At 43.4% G+C, this 24,958-nt stretch overlaps 1 protein-coding gene across 5 annotated transcripts in view; it reads right to left on the bottom strand.

Annotated features, from left to right (window-relative positions):
- Positions 1–24,958, bottom strand: part of FAXC (failed axon connections homolog, metaxin like GST domain containing) — a 75,990-nt gene that overhangs the window by 32,703 nt on the left and 18,329 nt on the right. For all 5 annotated transcript variants that reach the window (XM_082405253.1, XM_082405252.1, XM_082405251.1 and 2 more), the window contains 2 exons: positions 19,935–20,131; positions 10,759–10,982 (listed from right to left, as the gene is read on the bottom strand). In XM_082405253.1, the coding sequence (XP_082261379.1) occupies positions 10,759–10,982; positions 19,935–20,131 (421 nt within the window). The remainder of the gene's footprint in view (positions 1–10,758; positions 10,983–19,934; positions 20,132–24,958) is intronic.

Genomic DNA, 24,958 nt, shown 5'->3' with positions numbered 1-24,958 from the left:
ATTGACAGAGTGGTGCCTGATTTTTTAACTTGCACTGCTTTGATTACTAAAGAAGTTGAACACTTTTCATGTGTTTATTATTTGTATTATTTTTGCAAATTACCTTTTTATGTCTTTTGCCCAATTCTCCCTTTCAGGCACTCACTTTTCTTACTGACTTGCGTAAGTTCTTCACAAGTTCAGTAATGTTGTTTTGTCACATGTCACAAACATTTTTCAACCTACCATTTCAATCTTAACTTTATTTATGGCGATTTTTGTTTTCCTTTTCTCACGTAATCCACCAATTCAACCTTTCTTTTTATAGTTTCTCCCTTTGGTGCCATTATTAGAAAAATATTCCCAAGTTAACATTATATAAATGTTTCCCATATTTTATCCTGGCATCTTTAGGGTTTTATTTTTTACACTGAAGTGCTTAATCCATTTGGAATTTATTCAGGTATATGACAAAGTATGGATTATACTTATTTTGTTCCAGATGGTTAGCCAGCTGTCCCAACACCATTTTACTGAATTAATTTATCTTTTCTCCACTAACTCAAAAGGCTGCCTTTTTCATATACTTCCTCTCCACTCAGGCACCTGTCTCCCAGGATCTGAAACTCGGCATATCCACAAGTGAAATTCGTGATCCTCCCCTTCTCTCCAGTGATCCCCAGCTCTCGGAATGGCTACTTTGCTTATTACTCAATTTTCGTGTTGAGAACTTGGTTATTCCTCACCCCTGCCCTCTCCATCACCACCTCCCACACCCACACACACATTTAAAATCACTAAATTTTATGCCCAACTCTATGGCCATGGTCGTAGTCCAAACGCCATCTTACCTTTCCTGGACTGCACCAGCCTCCTCACTGGGCCCCGAATCCCCCTTGGCCCCTCCAGCGCGTTACGCGTAAATAAGGTCCCGCCTCTTCCCTACTTTCAACCTCCTACGGCTTTCACTGCTCTTCAAACAAAGCCTGCGTTCTTTACGTGACGTGGAAGGCCTGTATGATCTAGCCCCTGCCTACCTCCACCTCATGCCACACCTCTGCTCTCACACAGTTTCCAGACACACTGGCCATCTTTTCATTCCTTGAAGGCCCCCAGCTGCTCTTCCACTCAGAGCCTTCACGGGCCAAGTTCCTTCCATGTTCCGTGCTCATCTCCTCCATGCCGCATCCAATTCCTCTTCCCCACACACATGCCTGCCTAACCCCCGTTTATCTTCAGAGCCCAGCTTAAATGTCATCCCCTCAAAGTAGCCTTGACCATGTCAGTTTCCCCTGCAAAAAACGTCCTCATTGCACCTGGTACTTCTCCAGGGTGGCACGTCTCACAAGTGTTGCTATTATAAATATTACAAGATCTCCCTCAGGCGGCAGTTCTAGCAGCCAGGGCTGTCGCCACCTTACTCACAGCCCCTCTCAAAGAGCTGAAGGCATGTGTGCCCATACAGTCAGACTCATACAGTCCTAAGTCAAAGGCATTATCTTTCCGTCTGCATTCTAATTATTACAAGTATACTCTCCCTCCTAAGGTCTCTAGCCATGGCTAAAAAGAACATTCTTTGATAGGAAATAGCAGTTTCCACCTAGAGAGCCCAGCACTATTTCTGATCCTACCTCTTAAAAGCATTCACAAATTTCAGTTTTTTGCTCAGAAAGTACTCTCAGATCCACAGATCCTGGACTGCCACATTGGCTACCTGCTAAACGTGTCCTGACATTCATTCATTCTTCCCTTCATTCGTCCAGCAGTTATTTATTGCCCACCAACAGTGCCCAGCTGAGCCTCATAACTGAAACTGTACCTTTATTATTCTCCCCCATATGATTATGTCTCCCAAACCAACTCTAGTTGCCAATTATTCATTTGCTTTTCCCATGACATAAGTGCTGTATCACCATGCAGGCTCTATAAAAGTCCAGTCAAAAGCAAACAAACATTAGAGTTCAGTCATCTGTGCTGCTTCATCACAATCAGGTAAATGGACGGCTTCTTTAAGACCCTCTGTAACAGTCTGAACTATCAATACCACCGACACCCCCATCCTGCAGCCTGTTTCCCCCGCCTGAACCCAAGGGTGAGTTAGAGACAAGAGAAGAAATTCAGGTCCAGCCTCAACCCACCCCCAATGCCCACACATAAGGAGCTGCCACCTCAACTTTCCTTAATAACCCTTAGTTCCGGTCCACCTGACAAAAGCTGCTTTCCAAAAGCATCATATTGCAATCTTGCGTTGTGACTAGGAGAAGCTTGAGAACCACAAGACGTGGAGCATAAAACTGCAGAAAAAGGACTTCCCTGGTGGCACAGTGGTTAAGAATCCACCTGCCAATGCAGGGGACACGGGTTCAAGCCCTGGTCCCGGAAGATCCCACATACCGTGGAGCAACTAAGCCCGTGCGCCACAACTACTGAGCCTGCGCTCTAGAGGCCGCGAGCCACAACTACTGAGCCCGCATACCACAACTACTGAAGCCCACGTGCCTAGAGCCTGTGCTCTGCAACAAGAGAAGCCACCACAATGAGAAGCCCATGCACCGCAATGAAGAGTAGCCCCCGCTCGCCGCAACTAGAGAAAGCCCACATGCAGCAACGAAGACCCAACACAGCCAAAAGTAAATAAATAAATAAATAATATTTTTTAAAAATGCAGAAAAAGTTTGGCAACAACCTAAGCCACACTCCCCAAAGACAGCAGCTCCCGTGCTGCAGCTACAAGACCCCCAATCTATTTCTTACCGAGCCCAGCTTCCTGCTCTGGAGTCCCAGCTCTCTGAGACCAGCTCTCTTATAATAAAGTCCATATGTGACAAACCCACTGCTAACATCATACTCAACAGTGAAAAGCTGAAAGCATTTCCCCTAAGATCAGGAACAAGGCAACGATGACCACTCTTAGCACTTTTATTCAACAAAGTATTGGAAGTCCTAGCCACAGCAATCAGAGAAGAAAAAGAAATAAAAGAAATCCAAATTGGAAAGGAAGAAGTAAAACTGTCATTGTTTGCAGATGACATGATACTATACATGGAAAATCCTAAAGATGCCACCAGAAAACCACGAGAGTTCACCAGTGAATTCGGTAAAGTTGCAGCATACAAAATTAATATACCACATCACCACTTCTGCTCCATAGCAAGGTTTTTCAGTCTGGAGGGATGGAACCCCAAAGGCATTTCTGATTAAAAATGGGCTAGAGATTTTCTATTACTAATCACAAAGCCAGTTTTAATCTTCTATATATTATTTAACTAAAGAACTAAGTGATCAGTTGAATATCTATGTATTTAAAAAATGAAATTATTTACAACCTGAAAAATAAACAAATAAATAAATAAATTTTAAATGATTTTATTTTTCAGTTCAATAGCAAAATACAGTCATTCTGAAAAATTATACCACACTGTAACTATACATGCTGAAAAGGGTGACATGAAGCACATGTGGCAAGTGACTCACTTTGCTGCCTTTGAAAGGAAGCACTACTTTGCACCCCTTTCCTCTTTATTAAATAGCCAAGATCACACATTGGTGTTTATTAAAATAACCAATAGATTTGGCTCTTTGACATGTGCCAACCCAATGGCAATAAGGACTCTGAAAAATAAAGACTCCCCAAGCCATTTTCATGACTCAACAAAAGGCTTCAGACCAGGAGGGGAAAGTGCATTTCACTTTATATTAGACAAGTATAGTTCGCTGGAAATCAGCTTGTTTTTCACACTTTCATTTACAAATTCCACTTTATTACTTGGCTCTTTCAATAACAGCTCCTAAAAAAGAGACCTTTTCTCCTCAAGTACTTGTACACTTCAGCCTGGAGTTTTAACACATCTCTGCTGGGAGCCAGCCTCCTCAGGATGGGGGTGACTTCAACTCACAAAGCCCAGGAAACAGACATCAATGATGAGTCTCCATAGTTTGTGCTGCTCTCAGCCTCCAAGATCAGCATCATAAAACAGCTTGTAAAATTACCTTGGAGATTACATTTTAACTTGCCAGTTAAAGTTCTGGCAACTTCAGACAACGCTCTAAAGGAGTCATCCTGACATAACATAACACACACTCCACTTTAAGTCTCAGCTCCCAAGGAACTGCAGGGTAGCTGTTGGGACAGAAAATAGCAGGGGACTAGAGTCAGACAGCCTGGATTTGATTCCTGCCTCCACTTTTTACGACTGGTGCGGCTGTGGACGAGTCACTCAACCTTCCTGTGCCTCGGTTTCCTCATCAGCCAAATGGGTGCTGTTACTTTATACCAGATTCCATCCTCTATTCTTACTTTAATCTCATCTCTAATGGCCACAGCTGGGGATCTCTATGCTAATGAAGGATACAGCTACATACTTCTTATGTTCATTCTGTCTTATTTTCCTTCCACTTTATGTGCATACCTGTAGACTCAGGATTAATAATAATAGGACAGAAATATGAGCGAGGCAGAGGGCAAAACAGAGTTTTACTGATGAATCTTAGTCAGCTTTTATGGCATCAAATGTGATACCAGGCGCACAGAATTGCATGGTATAGAATACTTAATAATAGAGGAAAATATGTGCAATATATTAAACAGGGAAAAGACAGGTTGGAAAATTATATATGTGTGTGTACACAAATACACATACATATATAATACAGGTAATCATATGTAAGATTCAAAATTATGCATAAAAATATTGGAAAGATACACACCAAAATGGTAACTGTGGTTAGCAGTACATTATAAGATTAAGGACTTAATCTTCCTTCTCTATGCTTTTCTGAACCTTACCAAATTTCTTTTTCTTAAAATACTTTTCTGATATTTTTATTTTTTTTAATTTTTTTGTTATAAATTTATTATTTATTTATTTTTGGCTGCATTGGGTCTTCGTTGCTACGCGCAGGCTTTCTATAGTTGCTGTGAATGTGGGCTACTCTTCGTTGCGGTGCGCAGGCTTCTCATTGCGGTGGCTTCTTCTGTGGAACACGGGCTCTAGGCATGCGGGCTTCAGTAGTTGTAGCACGTGGGCTTCAGTAGTTGTGGCTTGTGGGCTCCAGAGCACAGGCTCAGTAGTTGTGGCGCACGGACTTAGTTGCTCTGCGGCATGTGGGATCTTCCTGGACCAGGGCTCGAACCTGTGTCCCCTGCACTGGCAGGCGGATTCTTAACCACTGCACCACCAGGGAAGTCCCTCAAATTTCTATAATTAACTAATAAATTTAAAAATCAGAAAAAAGGTTTTCTTCACAAACATTTTTTTCCCCAGAAAACAATGTTCCTTGTGAACTTGTATTACATACAAAAATCTGTAAAAGTGATAATGGTCATAGCTAATACTTACTTGGCATTTATTATGTGCCAGACACCGTAGTAAGTATATTGCATAAATTATCACCTTTAGTCCTCACACTCTCTAGGTTCCGACCCCCATTTTGCAGGTGAAAAAAACTTAAGTTATTCATGTGAAGTTGCACAGCTGGCAAGTGGTGGAGCCCAAGGTCTGAGCCCAGGGATCTGACTCCAGAACTCCCTCCTGTGCGGCCACGAGGCTGCCTGCCTCCACCCACACTGCTTCCTAAAACCTAACCATTTGTTTTTAATTTTTACATCTTTCATGCTCTTCGGACTCTTACCCTTTGGGGAGGAGGATGGAAATAGACAATGTGTGCCCTTCTTGCCTGAGGTGACAATCAAGCACTTACTACATGGAGGGTATCTCTGCTTTAAACAGAGGGGTCGGGCTTCCCTGGTGGCGCGGTGGTTAAGAATCTGCCTGCCAATGCAGGGGACATGGGTTCGAGCCCTGGTCCAGGAAGATCCCACATGCCGCAGAGCAACTAAGCCCGTGTGCCACAACTACTGAGCCTGCGCTCTAGAGCCCGTGAGCCACAACTACTGAGCCCACATGCCACAACTACTGAAGCCCACGCGCCTAGAGCCCGTGCTCCGAATCAAGAGAAGCCACCACAATGAGAAGCCTGCGCACCACAACGAAGAGTAGCCCGCGCTCACCACAACTAGAGAAAGCCCAGACGCAGCAACAAAGACCCAACTCAACCATAAATAAATAAATAAATAAATTTATTAAAAAAAAAAAAAAAGAGAGGTCAGGGGACCACGCAGAACTAAACAGGGACTAGCACTGACCACTAGGCAACCCCCCTTATCAGCTCTCACAGCACCTTGAACCTCTCCTTCCTGAATTTCCTCTCCTCCTGGTACTTTAATTTGCTTGTTGTTTGATTGCTTCCAACATGCCAGGCACCGTTCTGAGCACTTTACATGTATTACTTGTCTTCTCGTGGTGATGGTCCCCATTTCAAACATAAGGAAACTGAGGCCTAGAGAAGTTAAGAAATGTGCCCAGGGTCTCAGAGCTAGTTAGTGAGGAAGCTGGGTTTGCCTCTGGCTCTCGGGTCATCACTCTCGAATGAGTGAATCAATCAATCAATCAAGGTACACCCTCCATTTTCTAAAAATCCTTCTCTCTCTTACTAGGATTGTTTATTTTTATTTCTCTAGGTACTAAATATTTCTGACAAATTCTATTTCTAATATTTTAAATTTTTATGGCTATTGTGAGTGGATTTTTTAAATTATATTTTCTAATTGCTTATTTGGGATACTCAAAAAAACTATAGATGTCTGCATGCTTGTAACCTTTGCAAACTTACTGGACACTCCCATTATCTGTTATAACTTTAGTTGATTCTACATTATTTTAGCTACTTAATCTCTTTTTTTTTTTTTTAATATCGCTATATACTGCCATGGAGTGATGACCAGCATACATTTTTTTTTTATAAATTTATTTATTTATTTATTTATGGCTGTGTTGGGTCTTCGTTTCTGTGCGAGGGCTTTCTCCAGTTGCGGCAAGTGGGGGCCACTCTTCATCGCGGTGCACGGGCCTCTCACTGTCGCGGCCTCTCCCATTGCGGAGCACAGGCTCCAGACGCGCAGGCTCAGTAGTTGTGGCTCACGGGCCTAGTCGCTCCGTGGCATGTGGGATCTTCCCAGACCAGGGCTCGAACCCGTGTCCCCTGCATTAGCAGGCAGATTCTCAACCACTGCACCACCAGGGAAGCCCCTATGTAATCTCTTAATTTCAGTAAATAATAATTTTGATTCCTCCTTTCCAACATGAAGATAATCATTTTTTCATGTTGTCCAACTATGTTGTCAGGCTCTCCCAAAAGTACATTAAATAACATGAGAGCGGGCATCCTTGTTCTGTACTTTATTTTACTGGAGGTGCTCCTAGTGGCTCAACATTAAATATGACATTTGCTATTGGCTTGACACCCTTTTTTCAAGTTAAGGAACTAGTCTTTTACAAAGAGTTTTTATCAGGAATGGATCCTGAATTTCATTTTCAAATGCCATTTCAGTACTGAGAAAATTATGATTTTCCTCCTAGCCATTCATAATCGATGTTGTTAATATATTTTATATCATCAAATCATATTTTCTATTCAGTTTCTACTTGATCTGGCTGTAGAGTTTTTTTAATACACCAAAATTAAAATTCACTAATTTTGTTTAACTGATTTCTATTTAGTTTAAATTTAATTTTTTATTTTAATTTGAATTTAATTAGAATTTTTTAAACTATATCCATAGATATTCGCTGCCTGTCTTCAGTCTCTCTTTACCAGCTACACCTCTGGACCAATCCCTCCTCTAAGACACCAACAGAGCCACTTTTTAGAATCACAAACATGGTTCTTTCTCTCTTATACTCAGAAATCTGCAACACCTCCGTGTTTCCTGTATGATAAAGTACACATCTCTGAGCATGATAATTATTACCCTTTATAATATGGCCCCAACTACCTTTTGATCTTCATTTCAACCATGATCCCAAAATGCCCCTCACCCAGGACTCCTTTTCTCGTGATTTGCCTGGGAGATCCTTCCTTATTTTCTACATGGGGACAACTGTTTACTTTCTTGAGCCAACACAGCTGCCACCTCTCCTACAGCCCTGCACGGTTCTCCTGCCTCTTTGCCCCTGGGAGCACAGACCTCTATCACGGGCCCTACTGCAGCCTGACTTGTGCACTTGTGCGTGGTAACCACTTCTTCAATGGAGGGTCGGATGGTAAAAACTGTAGGTTTTCCAGGCCACATTTGATCTCTGTTGGATTTTTTCCTTACATTTTAATAATGTAAAAATGATTCTTGGGGCTTCCCTGGTGGTGCAGTGGTTGAGAATCTGCCTGCCAATGCAGGGGACACAGGTTCAAGCCCTGGTCTGGTAAGATCCCACATGCCGCGGAGCAACTGGGCCCATGAGCCACAATTGCTGAGCCTGCACGTCTGGAGCCTGTGCTCCGCAAAAAGAGAGGCCGCGATAGTGAGAGGCCCGCGCACCGCGATGAGGAGTGGCCCCCACTTGCCGCAACTAGAGAAAGCCCTTGCACAGAAACGAAGACCCAACACAGCAATCAATCAATCAATCAATCAATCAATAAAATAAAATTACAAAAAAAAAAAAAACCAAGGTGCTATAGAAGCACTTTAAAAAAAAAAATGATTCTTAGCTCACAGGCCATTTAAAAAAACAAAACAACAACAATAGGCCACCAGCTATGGGCTGTAATTTGCGTGCTCCTGGCTTATAGGTTCATCCCTCCCACTCGACTATAGGCACCTGAGAGCGGGAACAAGCTCTAACTCATCTTTGTACTCAATCTCTCAGCTCCTGGCACACAGAAGGTGTCAAATCACTGAAGTCAGTTGAACTGAAACAGCAATAACTAATTTATCCTAATGAGTCAAATATATCCCTGGACAATTTCCCCAAATCTTGAAATAGCTCAATAAAAAGTCATTTTGCATTTTGAGTCTCTTAGGCAGCTGGACATTAAAAGTAAGCTATAACCCCGAGTGAAGGGAGAAATAGCTGCTTTCTGCCTCATTTAGTAAGAAAAACTATGATGTTCGGCCCCAGAGCCTCTCCCTCCCCAAATGCAGAAGAAGTGCTTCTCCTGTGATAGAGTTCAAAGCTAGACTGCTCCCTGGGCCCCCATACAGAATATAACTCTAGTAAAATCCAGCTTTGCAAGTAACCCACTCAGTTTCTCATCCTAGAAAATCACCTGGACTTGGGATGCTGTTGTGAATACTTGCCACTGACAGCCTAGCTACCAGTGATTCATTTGTCTCCCATCTCACCGTCACTGGGGTGGAAGCATTTTTCTGAGTCATTAAATACCACAGAGACACTGGAGTTATCGTTATTATTGCTACCACCCTGCCCCCAGGTTCTCCCAACCAAAAATGCTCTAGAAGGGAGAGGATCAGCCCGCTCTGGTTAAGGAACGAGCACTGTTGTTAGAAATGAGCTGTCATCACTTCAGGGTCTCCACTCCTGGCTTTCTGGGGCTCCCAACAGCATGAGCTGGGAAGGAAGCCAGGAGCAGACAGAGCCACTGCTAGGAGGAAACGGCCCTCTGTGCACCTGCTCTGTGTGAGGCTGAGAGTTTCCAAAGGAACGAAGCATCATACCTACATCCGGCAGGCCCACCTGGGCCCAGGGACGCAAAGCACCAGGAGGTCCAGACAGCGTCAACCTCCAAGCCAGGCAGAGCTCCTGAGTGTCTATTTAGAGCAGGAGCCCAGCGGCGTCAAACCCCCCACATGACAAAGCTGGCCAAGAGCTGCATGCCCTGTTGGGCTCTCCCCCTGCAGGCCAGGTTCAGGGGAGGACTCCAGATCCAGTAGGTGGAGCGAAGAGCATGAAGGAGCCCATCAGAGTGGGTCACCCTGCACAGGGGTGGTTACACCCAGCACAGCCCCCAGTTCCTCGGCACCAGGTAGGTTTCAACAAAACAAATCCCAAACCCCCACTTCCTGAAGGAGGTGAAGTACCTAGTGTGCTCCAGAATAGATATGAGGGTACTGAGAGAGGGTCGGTGAAAACGCACTGTCCCCAGACAAAATCAGCAGCCCCGAAGGACGAGGTCCTATGACCTTGGCTCCGTATACGTTAGTTGTTCCCAGGAGAGGCCATCCTTCCACACACTGAAGCTCCTGAATTCAAATGATCTGCTTGTGATCTGTCAGAGCTGAGACGCAAACTCTCTCCAGTACAAAGTCACATCAGCCCAGCCACCTCCAGCCGACCAGGTGAGCAAGCGCGTGTCACCCGGCTCAGCGTCCTCACCCACCCGTGAACAGATGCCGCTCTGTGCTTCTCTTTGAGAGGCTTCCCAACACAGCTAAACCCACTGGGTGCAGTAAATACAAAATCAGAAGAGTTAAAACATGCTAATAAGAGGAGGACTCGGATTACAAAGGGAAATGAAAGAGGTGAGAAAATGTCAAATGTCGCACGTGTACTCGGGCTGGGTCAGCATCTCTCTTAGCTTGATGTTGACAGTACCCAGTCGAATCTTCTGAGCAGATGTGTTTATAAACAGCCTTTTACCCTGACCTGTTCATAAATAGAAGAGCTTCCTTGCTCAAAATCCCCCTTGGCTCACAACACATTCAGAAACGCCAGCATCACTTACAGCCAGTTAGTAATGCTACACCATGTTCCACGTTCTCTTTACACGAGGCCTCGCCACACTAGAAACAGTCATGCTCTAGTGATTAAAAAGAGAGACATGTGCTCCTGAAAATTAGGGGACTTGGTTAAATGGTGCAACTGCAGCCTACATGTGGAAGCAAAGAAACGAACAAAAATAAAACTTTAAGTCAGTAAACTAACAGTGCTTTACTAATCATGCAAAAAGGATAGAAAATATAGAATAGAAGACATGGTACGTTACCCAGAAGCCCTGCTAAAGACCGCATGTCCTTCTCCATCAGCATGTAAATCTCTTCCTCTGAGAAGCGGCCAATGCCGTGGCCGTGCATCTCGCGTTTCACGATTCCTTTCGTTATGTGGCACACGACCCACCTCAGCAGGTTACTGAAGGGACCGCCACCACTAAGAGAGAGCATCTTCCGGGTCTCATTGAGATTGTCCACCCACTGGCAATAAGCTAAGGTCCTGCAATTGCGTGGAAACAAGTTACTACTGTGCGTTAGATACATAGCAGGTCCACAGAGTCAATTTCCAGTGAGGGGTTGGGAATTTAGCACACTCTGGAGGACTGAATCGTTGCAGCTTTTCCAAAGAGCAGTTTGCACGGCAGGTATTACAACGGACTCTAGTCCATGCCTGGATTTAGGGCCTGAGGGAGAAACAGTGACAAATGCAGAGAGCTTGCCATGCTATCCTCCCACCAAACTGCAGCTGCCTGCAGATCCCCCAGCCCCCAAGGCCATGCTTCTGCTTTCTCTCAGGCAGCCCCACAGAAAACAAGTAGAAACCTACTTTAAAAGGCTTTTAGACAAGACAGTGAGTACCTACGTGGCGGGGTGGGGGGCATCGGGAAGGAGGCGGCAAGGACTGGGGTGCTGGCTTCATTCTTTCTTGATCAAAGTAATGGTTACAAAGGTCTGCGCTCTGTGGGGTTTTTTGTTTAATTTTTATTGAAATATAGTTGATTTACAATGTTGTGTTAGTTTCAGGTGTACAGCAAAGTGATTCAGTTTTATAAATATATATATATACTTATATACATATATTCTTTTTCTACATTCTCTTCCATTATAGGTTATTGCAAGATATTGAATATAGTTCCCTGTGCTATATAGTAGGTCCTTGTTGGTTATCTATTTTATATATAGTAGTGTGTGATTTTAATCTCAAACTCCTAATTTATCCCTCCTCCCCTTTGATAATCATAAGTTTGTTTTCTATGTCCGTGAGTCTATTTCTGTTTTGTAAATAAGTTCATTTGTATCATTTTTTTTAGATTTCACATATAAGCGATATCATATGATACTTGTCTTTCTCTGTCTGGCTTAGTTCACTTGGTGGGATAATCTCTAGGTCCATCCATGTTACTGCAGATGGCATTATTCTTTTTTATGCTCTGTGTTAATTAATTAAGCTGCACATTTTTGTCTTGTACACTTTGTGTATGCACTTTATATTTCCTGATATCAAAGGATTTTTTAAAAAGAAATCTTTTTGCCTTTTTGACAGGATCAGGGAATAGGTATAGCTGTCTATGTTTACTATAAACCATATAAATTATAAGTAGTACATAAATGATTCATTCTCCAGAAAGGCAGCTCTCTGCTTCGGTTTGTTCTCCAGGACCCTGGAGCGAGCATGAACACCAAAGGAACGTGGTTGGATCAGTCTTCCCATCTGGGTGGTGCTCGTGGCAAACACCCACCCCTCCAGGGGCTCCTGCGTATATGTGTGGACAGCTAAGCAGCTATTCCCTGCTCGTGTGCTATGCTGGTTGCAACACCCAGGCCTTTGCTGAGTTTGTTCTCTGAACCTGGGCAATCGCAGGAATGTTTTTATGGTTCATAGTGTTGGTAGATAGAAATTAAAAGGTTTTCCTACTGAAGGCTAAGAAAAACGTAGCTGTAGGCGTACAGGCAGAAGATGTTTTAGCTTTTCCTCACAGTGAGCAATAAAAGCTGTACTGGAGTCATCCCTACTCCCACTGTTGGTTGATACAGCAGTAATGGTCACTTGGAAAACATCAGAGGAATGAAAATATTTTTTACAGAGAGAACGCAAGGGTTGATAGCCAACTGTAGCTACTTTCCACCTCAAGAAAAAGAAACAAAAGCGGAAAAGAAGGCCCTGAAATTTTGATCATTTTATATAGTTCGATTCTTTTCAGTGCTCTTTCCTGAGTATGAAAATAAGAAAAAAAAAAAAAAGATTTCTCTCATTTTTTTAAGCCTTCCTGATTTTTACTGAAAAGTCCCACAACCAATTTCAACATACTCTGTACTACAACCACAACTCTTCTTTATTAGCTTTTTAAAAGATGCTTACAAATCTTGTTAGAAATATTTGTGTACCTCTTTTTGTAAGGATCTCAAAATAAAGTATTGAGGAGGCAAGAAATTTTGACTGAAAAGAGGAAAAAGTACATTGCAATGGTGACTAATTAATATGTAGAGAGTCAATAACACTTTTGATATAAAAGATTTCATTTATTCTAATAGATTCTTTATAAACATGCAAACAAAACGTTTTTCTATTTGCTCTTCTTTTTATACCTGCAGTAATGAGGGTGTCAATTTTCACATTTCTTTAGAATAATCAGCACTTTGATTCTAACTGTACTAGATCTAAATTCACAATAAAAGGCCTATACCATCCTTGATTATTTTGGAAGTCAGTGATCTGAGAATAAAACTAAATTATCCTAAGTTAAGTATGACCAGGTAATAATAGCATCCAGGAAGCATCTAAGGCATAAAAATGAGGAATATGGTGGCTGTAAACGGACAGGTTGATGTGAAAAAGAATACATTCTTTGTAGACAAATTGCACGGGCTTTCTCACAAGCACAACTGATCTTGAAGAATGAGCAGGAGTTCACCAGGCATGAAGCAGAGGCAGAAGGCATGTGCATGAAGAGCCCTGGCTGCTCTATGAACTGCAAGAACTTCAGGACGGGCGGGTGGGGTCCGGGATGGCTGAGGGAGCTTGTAAGAGTTGAAGCTAGAAGGGTGGGCAAGGATTGGGTCAGGAGGGGTCCGATGCAAAGGGTGCTAAGATTTATTCAGAATGCAGAGTTTAACCACTAAAAGGTTTTAAGCAGACGAGAAACATACTCAGATGTGTGGCAAGGTGAGGAAAGGACTGGAGGTGGAGAAACCACAGAGGAAGCCATCTCCCAGGCTGATGGCTGGAGTGGATGGTAGCCAGTGCCAACATACACGAGGCGGGACAGATTTAGGTGATGAAAGATGAATTAACCTGTTGCATTTGAAGGTTCCATGGAACCTCCAAGGGAGGACGTTCCGAGGGTTGAGAATTCACAAGATAGGTTTAGACTCAAGATAAAGAATTTACGGGCAGGGGCATGGCGGTGGCAGTTTCAAAGCTGTGAGGGGAGCTGAGGTCGCCTCAGAAAGTCTCTAGGGTAAGGAGTGGTTTGGGAGAAACCTAGTTCAAGGGTAAGTGAGAAGACTAGAAGGCCAGGCTGGAAGGGCCAGCTTGGAGAGAAGTAGGGACACCGCTCTCTGTGAGATGGAGATGTGAGGGGCTGTAGAGAGGTTCCAGGTTCCCGCCTGATGAACTTGGTCTCCTCTGAGAGCAGGAAACGAGGGCAAAGGCAGAAGACGAGGACGCAGCACTGGCAAGAGAGTCTGAGAAGACTGACGGGTTAGAGGAGCAGGTGGGGAGGGAAGAGGCAGCTGTTGTCTGGGCCACACAGCTGAGCAGGGAAGAGAAACACCTCCCAGCCCCGACGCAATGGTGTAAGGTTCTCCACCTGCGTTAGCAGGTCGGATGCAGGGCACAGAAGAAACACTGGGTTGATTCAGAATTTTGCAGCTAGAAGTAACCTCAGAAACTGTCTGGCCTTCTTCCCTTCTCTTTCCCACCCTGCTCTCTATTTCTTTCCTCTCTTTCACTCCCTGTGCCCCAAATTACAGACCAGTATCAGGGAAGAGAAGCAAATGAGGGCCAGGCAGGCTCTTCCAGGATCAAGCCCCATAAGGTGTGTATAAACGACAAGGTCAAGTCAATTTCTACAGGGCAAAGACATCACTCATGCATGCTTCCATATCATAACAACCACAAATCCACGTCCTCCCACACCCAAGCTTCCTGAAAACTCTCCACGTGGTGGGTCTTCCATCCCCACCACTCCACCGAAACCACTCTCGTCTGAGTCAACAATCCCTTCTTATTGCAAAGTTCAAATACATTTTCTTTCCATCTTTACCTTTCTTGAACTCTCGGCAGCAGCCAACACTATCATCCTCTTAGAATTCTCCCTTAGCTTACGTCTCTACTGCTTTTCCTCTCACCTCTTCCACGTTGCCAAGATTTTTCTCTTTATTCCTTCCACCTTCTTACACGTCACTCATGGGGTGATCTAATTTTCACACTCATGATTTCAAAGTGAGGACTGCCCATGAGACCTCTGCCCTAAGGTCCACGGATCCATGTGAAGGAGCTTCGGGAGCTCAGACCAACATTTCCAAAGTTGGATTCGTCCTCTTCCTTCCCTTCAATTCTGCTACTCTTCACCCAAACCAGAAAGAACCCCAGGAGTTCCTGTTCACTGCTCCCCACGCCTCACTCCTGACGGCCCGTCACCCTGTGGCTTTGCCCTTTTCTCCAACTCAGTTACCACTGCAGTGCAGGCTGCATCACTGCTCAACCCTGAGGACAGTGGTCTCCTTGCAGGGCTCCTGACAGCCCCTCAAGGCCCTCCGGAAATCCATTTCCCCCGAGGCAGCCACAAGAAGCCTCCTAAAACACAAATCGAATGGTAACTCGCTGCTTCTCAGAGTCATTCATTAACTCCCCATAGCTGCTTAGCTTGGCACGCCAGCCTCCCATCCCTCCCCACAGCCTGACCCCAACACCTGCATCACCTCCCGTGCACCCACCACACAGAATTACACATGCCCCCCCCCCCCAGACACCACTTTCTTGCCTCTAAGCTTTGGCAGATTGCTGCCCCCTCTGCCTGGACATCCTCATCTTCCCCTCCCACCTGGCCCCTTCGCCTGCCACCCTGATTGGCCCTAGATTCTGCTGTGGCACCATCTCCTCAGGAAGCTTTCCCCGCGTCGCTCCAGCAGGTGCTGGTTGCCTGGCCTCGGTTCTTCAAACGCTCCCCTGGCGTTGGCCACTGTGCAAGCTGGGTGCCTCCCTGTCCTGTGAGCCATCTGAGGACAGGGACAGCATCTCGTCACCTTGCTTCCCCGCCCCCATCCAGCACAGTGCCAGCTACTGGTAGTCATCCATTCACTAAGTCTGCTGAAAGAATGAATTATCAATTGAATGAAAAGCCTTCACTTCTGAGCCAGCCTCTGCTAAGTAGTGTTTCTAAGGGCTGACAATATTTACACAGAAAAATGGAAAGAGAGATGCCTATGGAGAATGAACAAGGAGGGGCTGCCACCATTCTCTTCTGGGATCTGCCTCTTCACTCTACACTGGGAAGAGGCCCACTGCACAAGGAATCATGAATTATTAACTGGAGAGGACGGGGAAGGCCAATTTGGAAACTAGACCAGGCTGAGCAATTAAAATAATTTCTCATTCTGAGAGCCTCTCTCAGGAAGTTGATACTCATTTTCGTTATCGTAACTGATGTATCTGGTCTCTCCTACAAAATGAGGTCAAAGAGGTTTTTTCTTTTTTCAGTATTGATTATCTTAGAACAGAAGAGTAAACCCTGCTCAAACATTTTTAAAGCAGATTAGGAAGGCAGGAAAGAAAAGCAGACCTCTGATGTTTTAATGACGATATCCCTCATTATAACCTAACATGAGGCCTGGTCCATAGCAGAAATGACTATTAGTACACATGTGAGAAACTGCAAACCATGGCAAACTACTGTTTGACAAATGAGTCTTAGCATATGGCCTTCCCAACCATGAGAATGTCTTTTTCTGGGTCATGCTACATCCTTGCCATCTTTCACTTGTACTCTAAATGCTCAAGGGTGCGAGAGCATATGATATGCTTCTGTAATTTCACCACGTTTCACAGGCATTAGATTAGCCTCTCCAAACAGGGGTCCTCACTACATCTAAAAGTAAGGGTGGAGGGGGACAAAAAAAGAAAGGAGAAGGAACCACATAAATCGAGCTGTAATCAGGGAGAGAGTGTCTCCTGGCTTTTAGAGAAGGAGATCTTGGGTAAGTCATTTTATTAAAGCATCCCATCTCTCCCATTCACCAAAAGCCAAAATCAAAATTTAAAAATTATGGCCAACCTAAAAATGAATTTGAATCCTCTGTTCTAACCCCTATATTTTTATGGGTAAAACTGTTATGGCTATAGATAGTTTGACAACGGTGCCCTGCACACTTCCCTATGGGGTTGGAAGACGCTCAAGACACTCAGTAGTGTCCACAAGGGGGCAGTATGTCACACAGAAGCAGCTATAGCTTCTGTTACCAAAACTCAATTTCGTTCCAGTAATCAGACTTCGCTTTACACCGGCTTCCCTGCATTAGATCTAATTTGAGCATCCAGTGGAACAAAGGGAATGAAAACCCATCTCCCTCATCTTCAATAATAGCTGTATAATGCAAGCGTATGGATTTCAAGTTCAGGAAAAACCACTTTATAGCTGAGTGTGCTTATTTGAACAGACCTAACTCAGAGCTTCAGAATTATGTGATGTTATATAATGACAGCCTTCCAATGTCTTTGCTTTTCAGAAAATCATATGTGAAGTGGAGTATTTTTAAAGCTTCAGACCAAAATAAACATATCTGAAAACTCCAGATAATTGAATCAACTGAGTCAAACAATTGATTCCATCTCTTCCACTTCTGTAAGTACAAACACAACCTTAGAGCACACTGATGGTCAGAATTTAACAAGCTCTCATGGAAAGCTCATACTTGTAATGTTTTCCTACATATTGTGGTCAGTTCCCTACGCTGGCCCCCGGTTTCCACAGGTACACATTTTCTTACCATGGGTTGCACGGGCAGTGTGGGGCTGGGAGGGGGGTGGGTGTGTCTTTTCTCCCCTGGGATTTAGAGCTCTCAGGAAAGCCTGTTCAGGATCTCCCCAAAGCAAGAAGTTGGCTAAAGGTTTGGAAACTTTATGAAACAGAGAAAGTTTGCTTTTCCTTCCGCTACTAGAGACTAAAAGAAATTGGAGGAATTCGGATTTTTTTTTTGAAAGTTCACTGGATATTTGTATCTCAGTCAAGACCTGACCTCCCACCTTCACTATCTGTTCCTCAAATTAACCCTTGAGACACAAATAAGAAACAGTAGCTAACCCAAAAAAGTATTTTTTTAATTAAAAAAAGAGAAGAATCTACAAATGACCTAAGCAACTTCCCAAGCACTTGGGGGTTTGTAGTCTGTAAAATTAAGATTCTTCCCCACCAGGGTACCACCTCCCAACTCTCCCTCTCACCCCTCCCCACCACACCCCATCTCATTAGCAGGGATCCTCTCATTAGGAAGAGAAGGGAAGGGAAGAGCAGGAGATGAACTTCTACCAGAGAGTAAACATATATAAAACGTCACTAAAACCCAGAGCAAGAAGCAGTGATGGGTGGTACTTGGGAATCTAGCTGGATCAAAGTCTTTCTAACTGGAATATAAATTTTATGAACCACTACAGAAAACAAAGAGTGTAGAAAAATATCAACTTAAATGTAAGGTTTTCGGCTTTTCAGGCAGCTGACAAAGTGCTAGCTCTCCACATTAATGGGCCCATCCATTAAATGATGCAGCACTTTGATGGGGGCCTCAGCAAGGGAAGGCACCGAGGGTTTGGGTGCCTGTGCTGGTTCTTCATTTCCCTGATCGCTGCAAAGCGGGGACTCGAACCTGGCAAGCAGGTGAGACGACTCTGTTCCTCAAAGGCTTTTCCCTGAGACTAAGCATGTCACCTGTACTCATGCATTTTGGTCCACACTGCAACCCCTGCACTCTTTGAGAGGGAAGGGTCAGCAGTTCTCCACAGGTATTATAAGGAACAGACCAGAGTTCATTCTGGGCACACGGAGTCTGTGATCACCCCCAGGCTGATCTGCACCCCTGACTCCACTCTCTGTCTGGTTCCCTCCTTCCTCCTACCCTCTGCAGTGAGAAGGGGAAGAAAGTGCTGCTTCAGGTCAGCCCTGGAATAAAGTGAGCAAGAACTGAAAGTGGAAAAAGAAAAAGAAAAACAGACGGTCACAAAATCCAAGAGACAAGTTTTCCATTTAGAAAGAGAGCTGAATGGATGAAATAGGAATGTGGTGGCAAAAAACCTTCTACAATCAACCCCACAGTGAGTGAATCTCTTGGTGGAAGAGGTAAAAAGCTACTCGGTGAGCAATAACCCAGGAGTAACAATTAATGCCAAAAAAAGTGGGCTCAGCAATTCTTTATTAAATCTTTCGAACAAGATAAAGTGCAGAAATCAGGGAGAAAACGTCTCTTATCTATTGGAGTGTATAGAAAGATGCTAAAACTCCAGAAGACGGATGAAAGAAAAAGATGAAACCCACGTATCAATGAGCTTGTAAAGCAAGAAGAACCAAGTCTGTTTAACTCAGGCGATGTCACAGCCAGCACGCCAGGGGCAGCACAGGGGCACCTACCTCATCCACACAGTGTGTGTTATGCTTCGGACTCAGGGAATACGGGCTAGGAGTCAGCCAATCAAGGCAAGGCACAGGATAGGAGTCAGCCAATCAGAGCAAAGTACAGGCTAGCAGTCAGCCAATCCGGGCAAAGTTGCTCAGAAAATAGTAGTATGCTTTACTTCTGGATCATAGAGAAGCTCTTGTCATCCAAGGAAAACTGACAATACCCTGCCAAAGCTTGCTTAATTTATGTCACCTGAGACTTCTGTCCTGCCTTAGTCTTCTGTTCCCTCCTCTGGGTATCTGATGTACTATCACTTTAATTCAGCAGTTTGTACTGGTAAAAAGCCCAGTCTACTGAAATATCTCCCTCACCTCAGTGACTTAGATCAGGGGTCAGCCAACTATATAGCCCATGGGCTAAGAAGTTTTCATATTTGTAAATGGTTGAGGAAAAAAAAATCAAAAGAATAGTATTTCGTATTAAATGAAATTCAAATTTCAGTGCTTTTGTTGTTTTACTGAAACACAGTCACACTTATTCATGTGTGTACAATCTGTGGCTGCTTTTGCACTAAAACTGCAGAGTTAAGTAGCTGCCACAGACACATATGGCTCGAAAAGCCTAAAATATGCACTAGCTGGGCCTCCACAGAAAATGTCAACCCTGCTCTAGATACCTAGAAACTTAACAGTCGTAACTTTGACCCCTAAGTCAGTCAGAGTGTAGAACACTTTGGAAAAGGCGGTGGGTTGGGGGGGAGTGTCTGAAAAGTGAAACAACTTAGCTTACTCCAAATGATAGGGACAGGCCCTGGACACCCACCCAGGCGCCCGTGGGGACTCACCAATAGAAATGCTCCTCCACCATCTTAGTCACTGCCCTGGAGATGGCTCTTTCATGAGGACCAAGGTTTTTGTTTAAATTCACTCCAAGTTTCTCTTCCAGAAAGTCAATTATGAATTCTGTCCCAGAAACTTTTTCATGATTATATTCAATCCAAGGCATTTTCCCTTGAGCAGAGAGCTTTCCACCAAAATAGTTCTAAGCAAAGTAAATTTTAAAAAGAGAAAAGCAATGTTTTATTTAAACTTCACTGTATGATTAACAGAAACAAATATTCCAATGGCATATTTGATAGTGACTGCACTATTCAAGTGAATGAACTCAGCATATAAACTCTTAAGGGAATAAGGAGTTACTCTTAAAAAAAAAGATTTGTCTCACATGAAAATATTACTTTACTCCCATAGATTTTATCATGGGTTCTGGCTTACTGTTTAAAAAACAAAACAAAAAAAAACAGCAGGGAGGAAGGGAAGTGTTGAAATGACCCTGATCCTGGTAAGAGTCAGTCTAGTTATAATATGTGAACAACCCAAAAATGCAAAAAGTAAAAATAAGCCATGAGGAGGCTTGTACTGACCAGGTTACTGATCAAAAACCTCACTTGAAACCCAGCAGCTTACACTTGAAAATGCTTAATACCACTACACTGCAAACAAGTAGTCCCAGAAATTATAAGTTAGGTGTAACAAAGGGTGTCCAACAGACTCAACTCCAGTGCCTGTGAAAATGCAGATTCCTGGGCCCCCGCCCAGATCACTGGGTCAGAATCCAGGGAAAAGTGCCCAGAAATCTGTGTTTTTGACAAGCTCCCTTTGATTCACACCCACACTAGAAGCTCACAGTGTCTCAGAGGGGATTCTGATCCCAGAATGGGGTTGGGTGGGGAGGTGGAGGTGGAGTCACACATAGACACTGAGAATGACAGAGTAACATCTTCTCACTATATTAAAAGATCTTAACCACACTGATGGAGGGGATTCTGTGGTAATGATTGCATTTACTCAATCCCTTTTCCCAGTAAATTTGGATTGTGTAGAACCCAAAGTTGATTTTTAAATCTGAATCCATTTTTGGGTGGTCTACACAGACTAAATTAATCAGATTATTACCAACTCTTCCTCATACTTCATACAAGTCGATAGTTCAGATACTGTGGGCTAATAGCAAGTGTTGGTTCCCGTGGAGGAAACTGAACTCTCAAATATTGCTGGTGGGAAAGTAAAACGGCACAGCCACTTTGAAACTATGTGACAGTTTCTTAAAAAGTGAAGTACACACCTGCCACTCAATCCAGCCATTTCACGCCTAGGTATTTACCCAAGAGAAAAGAAAGCATATGTCCATGCAAAGACTTGTACACAAATGTTCATAGAAGCTTTATTTGCAATTGTCAAAAACAGGGGAAAAAAATCAAATGCTCATCAAGAGGTAAATGAATAAACAAATTCTGGTATAACCTTACCATGGAATACTACTCAGCAATAGTTCATAAAAAGGAATGAACTATTGATACACACAATGAATTTGGTAGAGAACAATGGGGACTTCAACTGTTCTCTGACTCTTGGTGTCTTGATCTCTTATCTCATTGATTATTCTAAAGAAATTCATTCTAGGCCTAAGCCTGGAAAAGGGAGTTATTGGGGCTGCTGCTAGCCATATTGTTTTTGTGCAATTTGGAAAATAGAGCCTCCTCTGGGTGGATACAGTCCATGCCAGGATTCACAGCTTGGCAAGAGGTGGGTCCAGATTTTGCCCCCACTCCTTGTCCAGGCACTGTTGTGCAGAGAACAACCTGCACAACTATACATGGCAGCCTTAGACGTTACTCCTGATGTTGAGAAATGTCAAGTTTTAAAAGTTGCTAGTACATCTGACATTTTTATAATTTGTACACTAAAGATGTGAATTTACCATATAACATAGTATCTGCTTCAGATTGCTCTTGATACCACCCATATCCTCCCTCCACATCCCCTTCTAGACTCTTGTCGTTCACAGATGGATTCCATCCTGCACACTGACATCAGAGGGAACTGTCTGTAGTGCAAATGAGATGCAGGACCTCTGCTGCTCAAAATTACCCAACGGCTTTAATAGGTCTAGTCTAACCCCCTTCACAAAGTGGTCTAGGCCTATACCATCTAGTCACCACCCACCTGCCCAGCCTCCCTGCTGCCAGTGTGTCTGATTTCCTGAATTCCAACTGCCCACCCCTAACCAAGTCAAAGTCCTGCCATCTCTCTGACGACTTTGTACACTCCTGTACCTTGTACAGGAATCCCTTTGCCCATCCTCTGCAAGTCCTATCCATTCTAAAAAATTCAGTTCAAATTTCACCTTGTTGGTGAACCATTTCCTCAAGGCACAACCATTATCTGCCATTCCTCCATGCTTCCACGGTGCAGTGTATATTCCCCTCACCTTTCAGAATTACTGTTTATACATCTGCCCTTCCGTCTAGTCCATTCCTTCCCTGAGGACTTGGTACATTTTTATCTAGACCATTTTTTTTAATTGGGGTAATAAAAATCAGTGATGAACTCTTATGGGAATGAAAGTTCTAGTAGGTTTTCATCATCAAAATTTTTTTTTTGCTTACTGGATAAAAAAAGCAGGAGACAACATTTTAGAGATAATATGAGTATATCTAAAAATTAGATGAATTCAAAAAATATTTTTAAAAAGAAACACAAAAATGTCCAAAGTAATTGTCAAAACTATGTGTGAGAGGCAGGTGATCTTTTTCCATGAATTTCAATTTTTCTGAATGTGGTTATATTACTTTTTAAATAAATATATATAATTTTAAAATAATACTTAATTTTCCTTAACTTCCTTAAATATACTAAAGAACTCCTGGTCTATTTTTATCTAAGCAATTGGAGTCTGACTGGCCCACCAAGAGTAGTTTCTGAAAGTAATTTGGAGAAGAAAGATGAAGAGGTAAATCCTCTTTACCTCTTTTCCAAGCTGATGTTTCCCCCTGCAAGTCTGTCCTAGATGAGTTGAATGCATCTACACTTATAATACATTATTAGCACAGCAGTGAAAGCAATAGGCTTTGGGTTTAAAGATCTGCTTCCCTCATTTAGTCAATCTGTGACCTTGGACCTCCCTGGTCTCCCTTAATCCCCCCTGGGCCCATCTATATAATGGGGATAAAAACAGTTGCTTGAATTAAATGAGAAAATGCACACCAAGTGTTTGACAGAGTGCCTTCATCAGAAGTATTAACATCACCATCACCATTTCAAAATGGAGAACTTGAGGCCTTAAAAGAAATCCCAGAGTCTTGGGAAACTGACATGCTACACTGGCCACAGTGCCCCCAACTTTTCAGCTAAATTTATATCCATTACATTCACTGCACCTCTGGAACCATCTTGAAAGGTCTCCCACTGGCTAAATTTGAGATAATTTGAGCAACTTTTGTGGATTATAACACGTTGAAAAAAATTCATGCAACCGCTATTGTGAATAAGAAATAGAGGCATTAGTCTCTGCCCCTGGTTCCCAGCACAGAGCTCCTAAAGCCCTTATAAATTCCTAAGTGCTAAGAGCACTAGGAGCACCTTTTGCTCTAAGGAGGTGACTCTGAGTGGGCTCCTGGATGAGCCAGTCACCAGAAAGACCAAGTCACAATTAGAAGCTTAGCATTTTCAAACCCCTCCCCCATCCTCCAGAGAGGAGAGAGGGGTTGGACATGGAGTTATTAACTGATCATGTCTACAGGAGGAAGCCTCCACAAAACCCCCAAAGTATCGGGTTTGGAGAGCTTCCAGGTTGGTGAACACATTCACACTGGGAGGGTGACACCCTCAACTCCACGGGGACAGAAGCTCCTACACTCAGGACCCTCCCAAACCTCACTCTTCATCTGGTTGTTCATCTGTATCTTTTATCATATCCTCTAATAAACTGGTAAATGTAAGTAATCGTTTCCCTGAGTTCTGTGAGCTGCTCTAGCAACTTAATCAGACCTAAGGAAGGGTCTTAGAACCTCTGATCTACAGTCGGTTGGTCAGAAGCACAGGTGACAATCTGGGCTTGCAACTAGCATCTGGGGGTCTGGGGGGGCAGTCTTGTGGGACTGAGTCCTTAAGCTGTGGGATCTGACACTATCTCTGGGTAGCGTCAGAATTGAATTAAACTGTAGGATGTCCAGCTGGTGTCAGTGAATCACTGGGTGCGGGGAAAAGCCTCCACACATCTGACCAAAAGTGTCAGAAATGAAGTGTTTCATGTGAGTAGTAAAGGATACTCATGGGGAGAAACACGCAGTAGGAAGGAACTAGTTTTCCCTACACAGGGAGGAAAAATCCGAGTATTTCCCTTTACAAGTAGTTTTGTAGAAGAATGTCCTTCTTTTTTGAAGATGCACACTGAAGAATTGAGGGGTGAAGCATCATGATTCTTACAGCTTATGTTCAAATGTTGCATAAAAAAAACTGTTCATAAAAGTATATATAAAGAGAAATAAAGGAAAGAAGGCAACATGTTAACAATTGGTGAAACAAGGTGAAGGGCATATGGATGTTCGTTGTATTATTCTTTTAACTTGTCTGTAGCTTAGAAAAATTCCGAAACAAAAAGATTGTGGAGGTGGTGTGGGAGGGTGGTGTATAGAAAAAAAAACAGCAAATAAATAGAACATCAGAAGTTAGGGGAAAGGCCAGCTTCTGTTTCCTAACCTCGTAACCTCACAATACCTATTTTTAGCTTCTATATTCAAAATGTTAAATAAATCACGATTGTTCAGTCTTAACATGTAAAAGGCTAATTTAATCCTTGCTCAGGAAAGGGAGGATTGCGAGATTGGAACCAAGATGGCAGAGTAGAAGGACGTGCTCTCACTCCCTCTTGCAAGAACACCAGAATCACAACTAGCTGCTGGACAATCATCAACAGGAAGACACTGGAACTCACCAAAAAAGATACCCCACATCCAAAGACAAAGGAGAAGCCACAATGAGATGGTAGGACAGGCACAATCACAGTAAAATCAAATCCCATAACCGC

The sequence above is a fragment of the Balaenoptera borealis genome (assembly GCF_965194805.1).
Source record: "Balaenoptera borealis genome assembly, chromosome: 9".
In the NCBI taxonomy this organism is placed as follows: Eukaryota; Metazoa; Chordata; class Mammalia; order Artiodactyla; family Balaenopteridae; genus Balaenoptera; species Balaenoptera borealis.
Note: the sequence above shows the minus strand (reverse complement) of the source record. Positions and strands in the feature narration are given on the sequence as shown.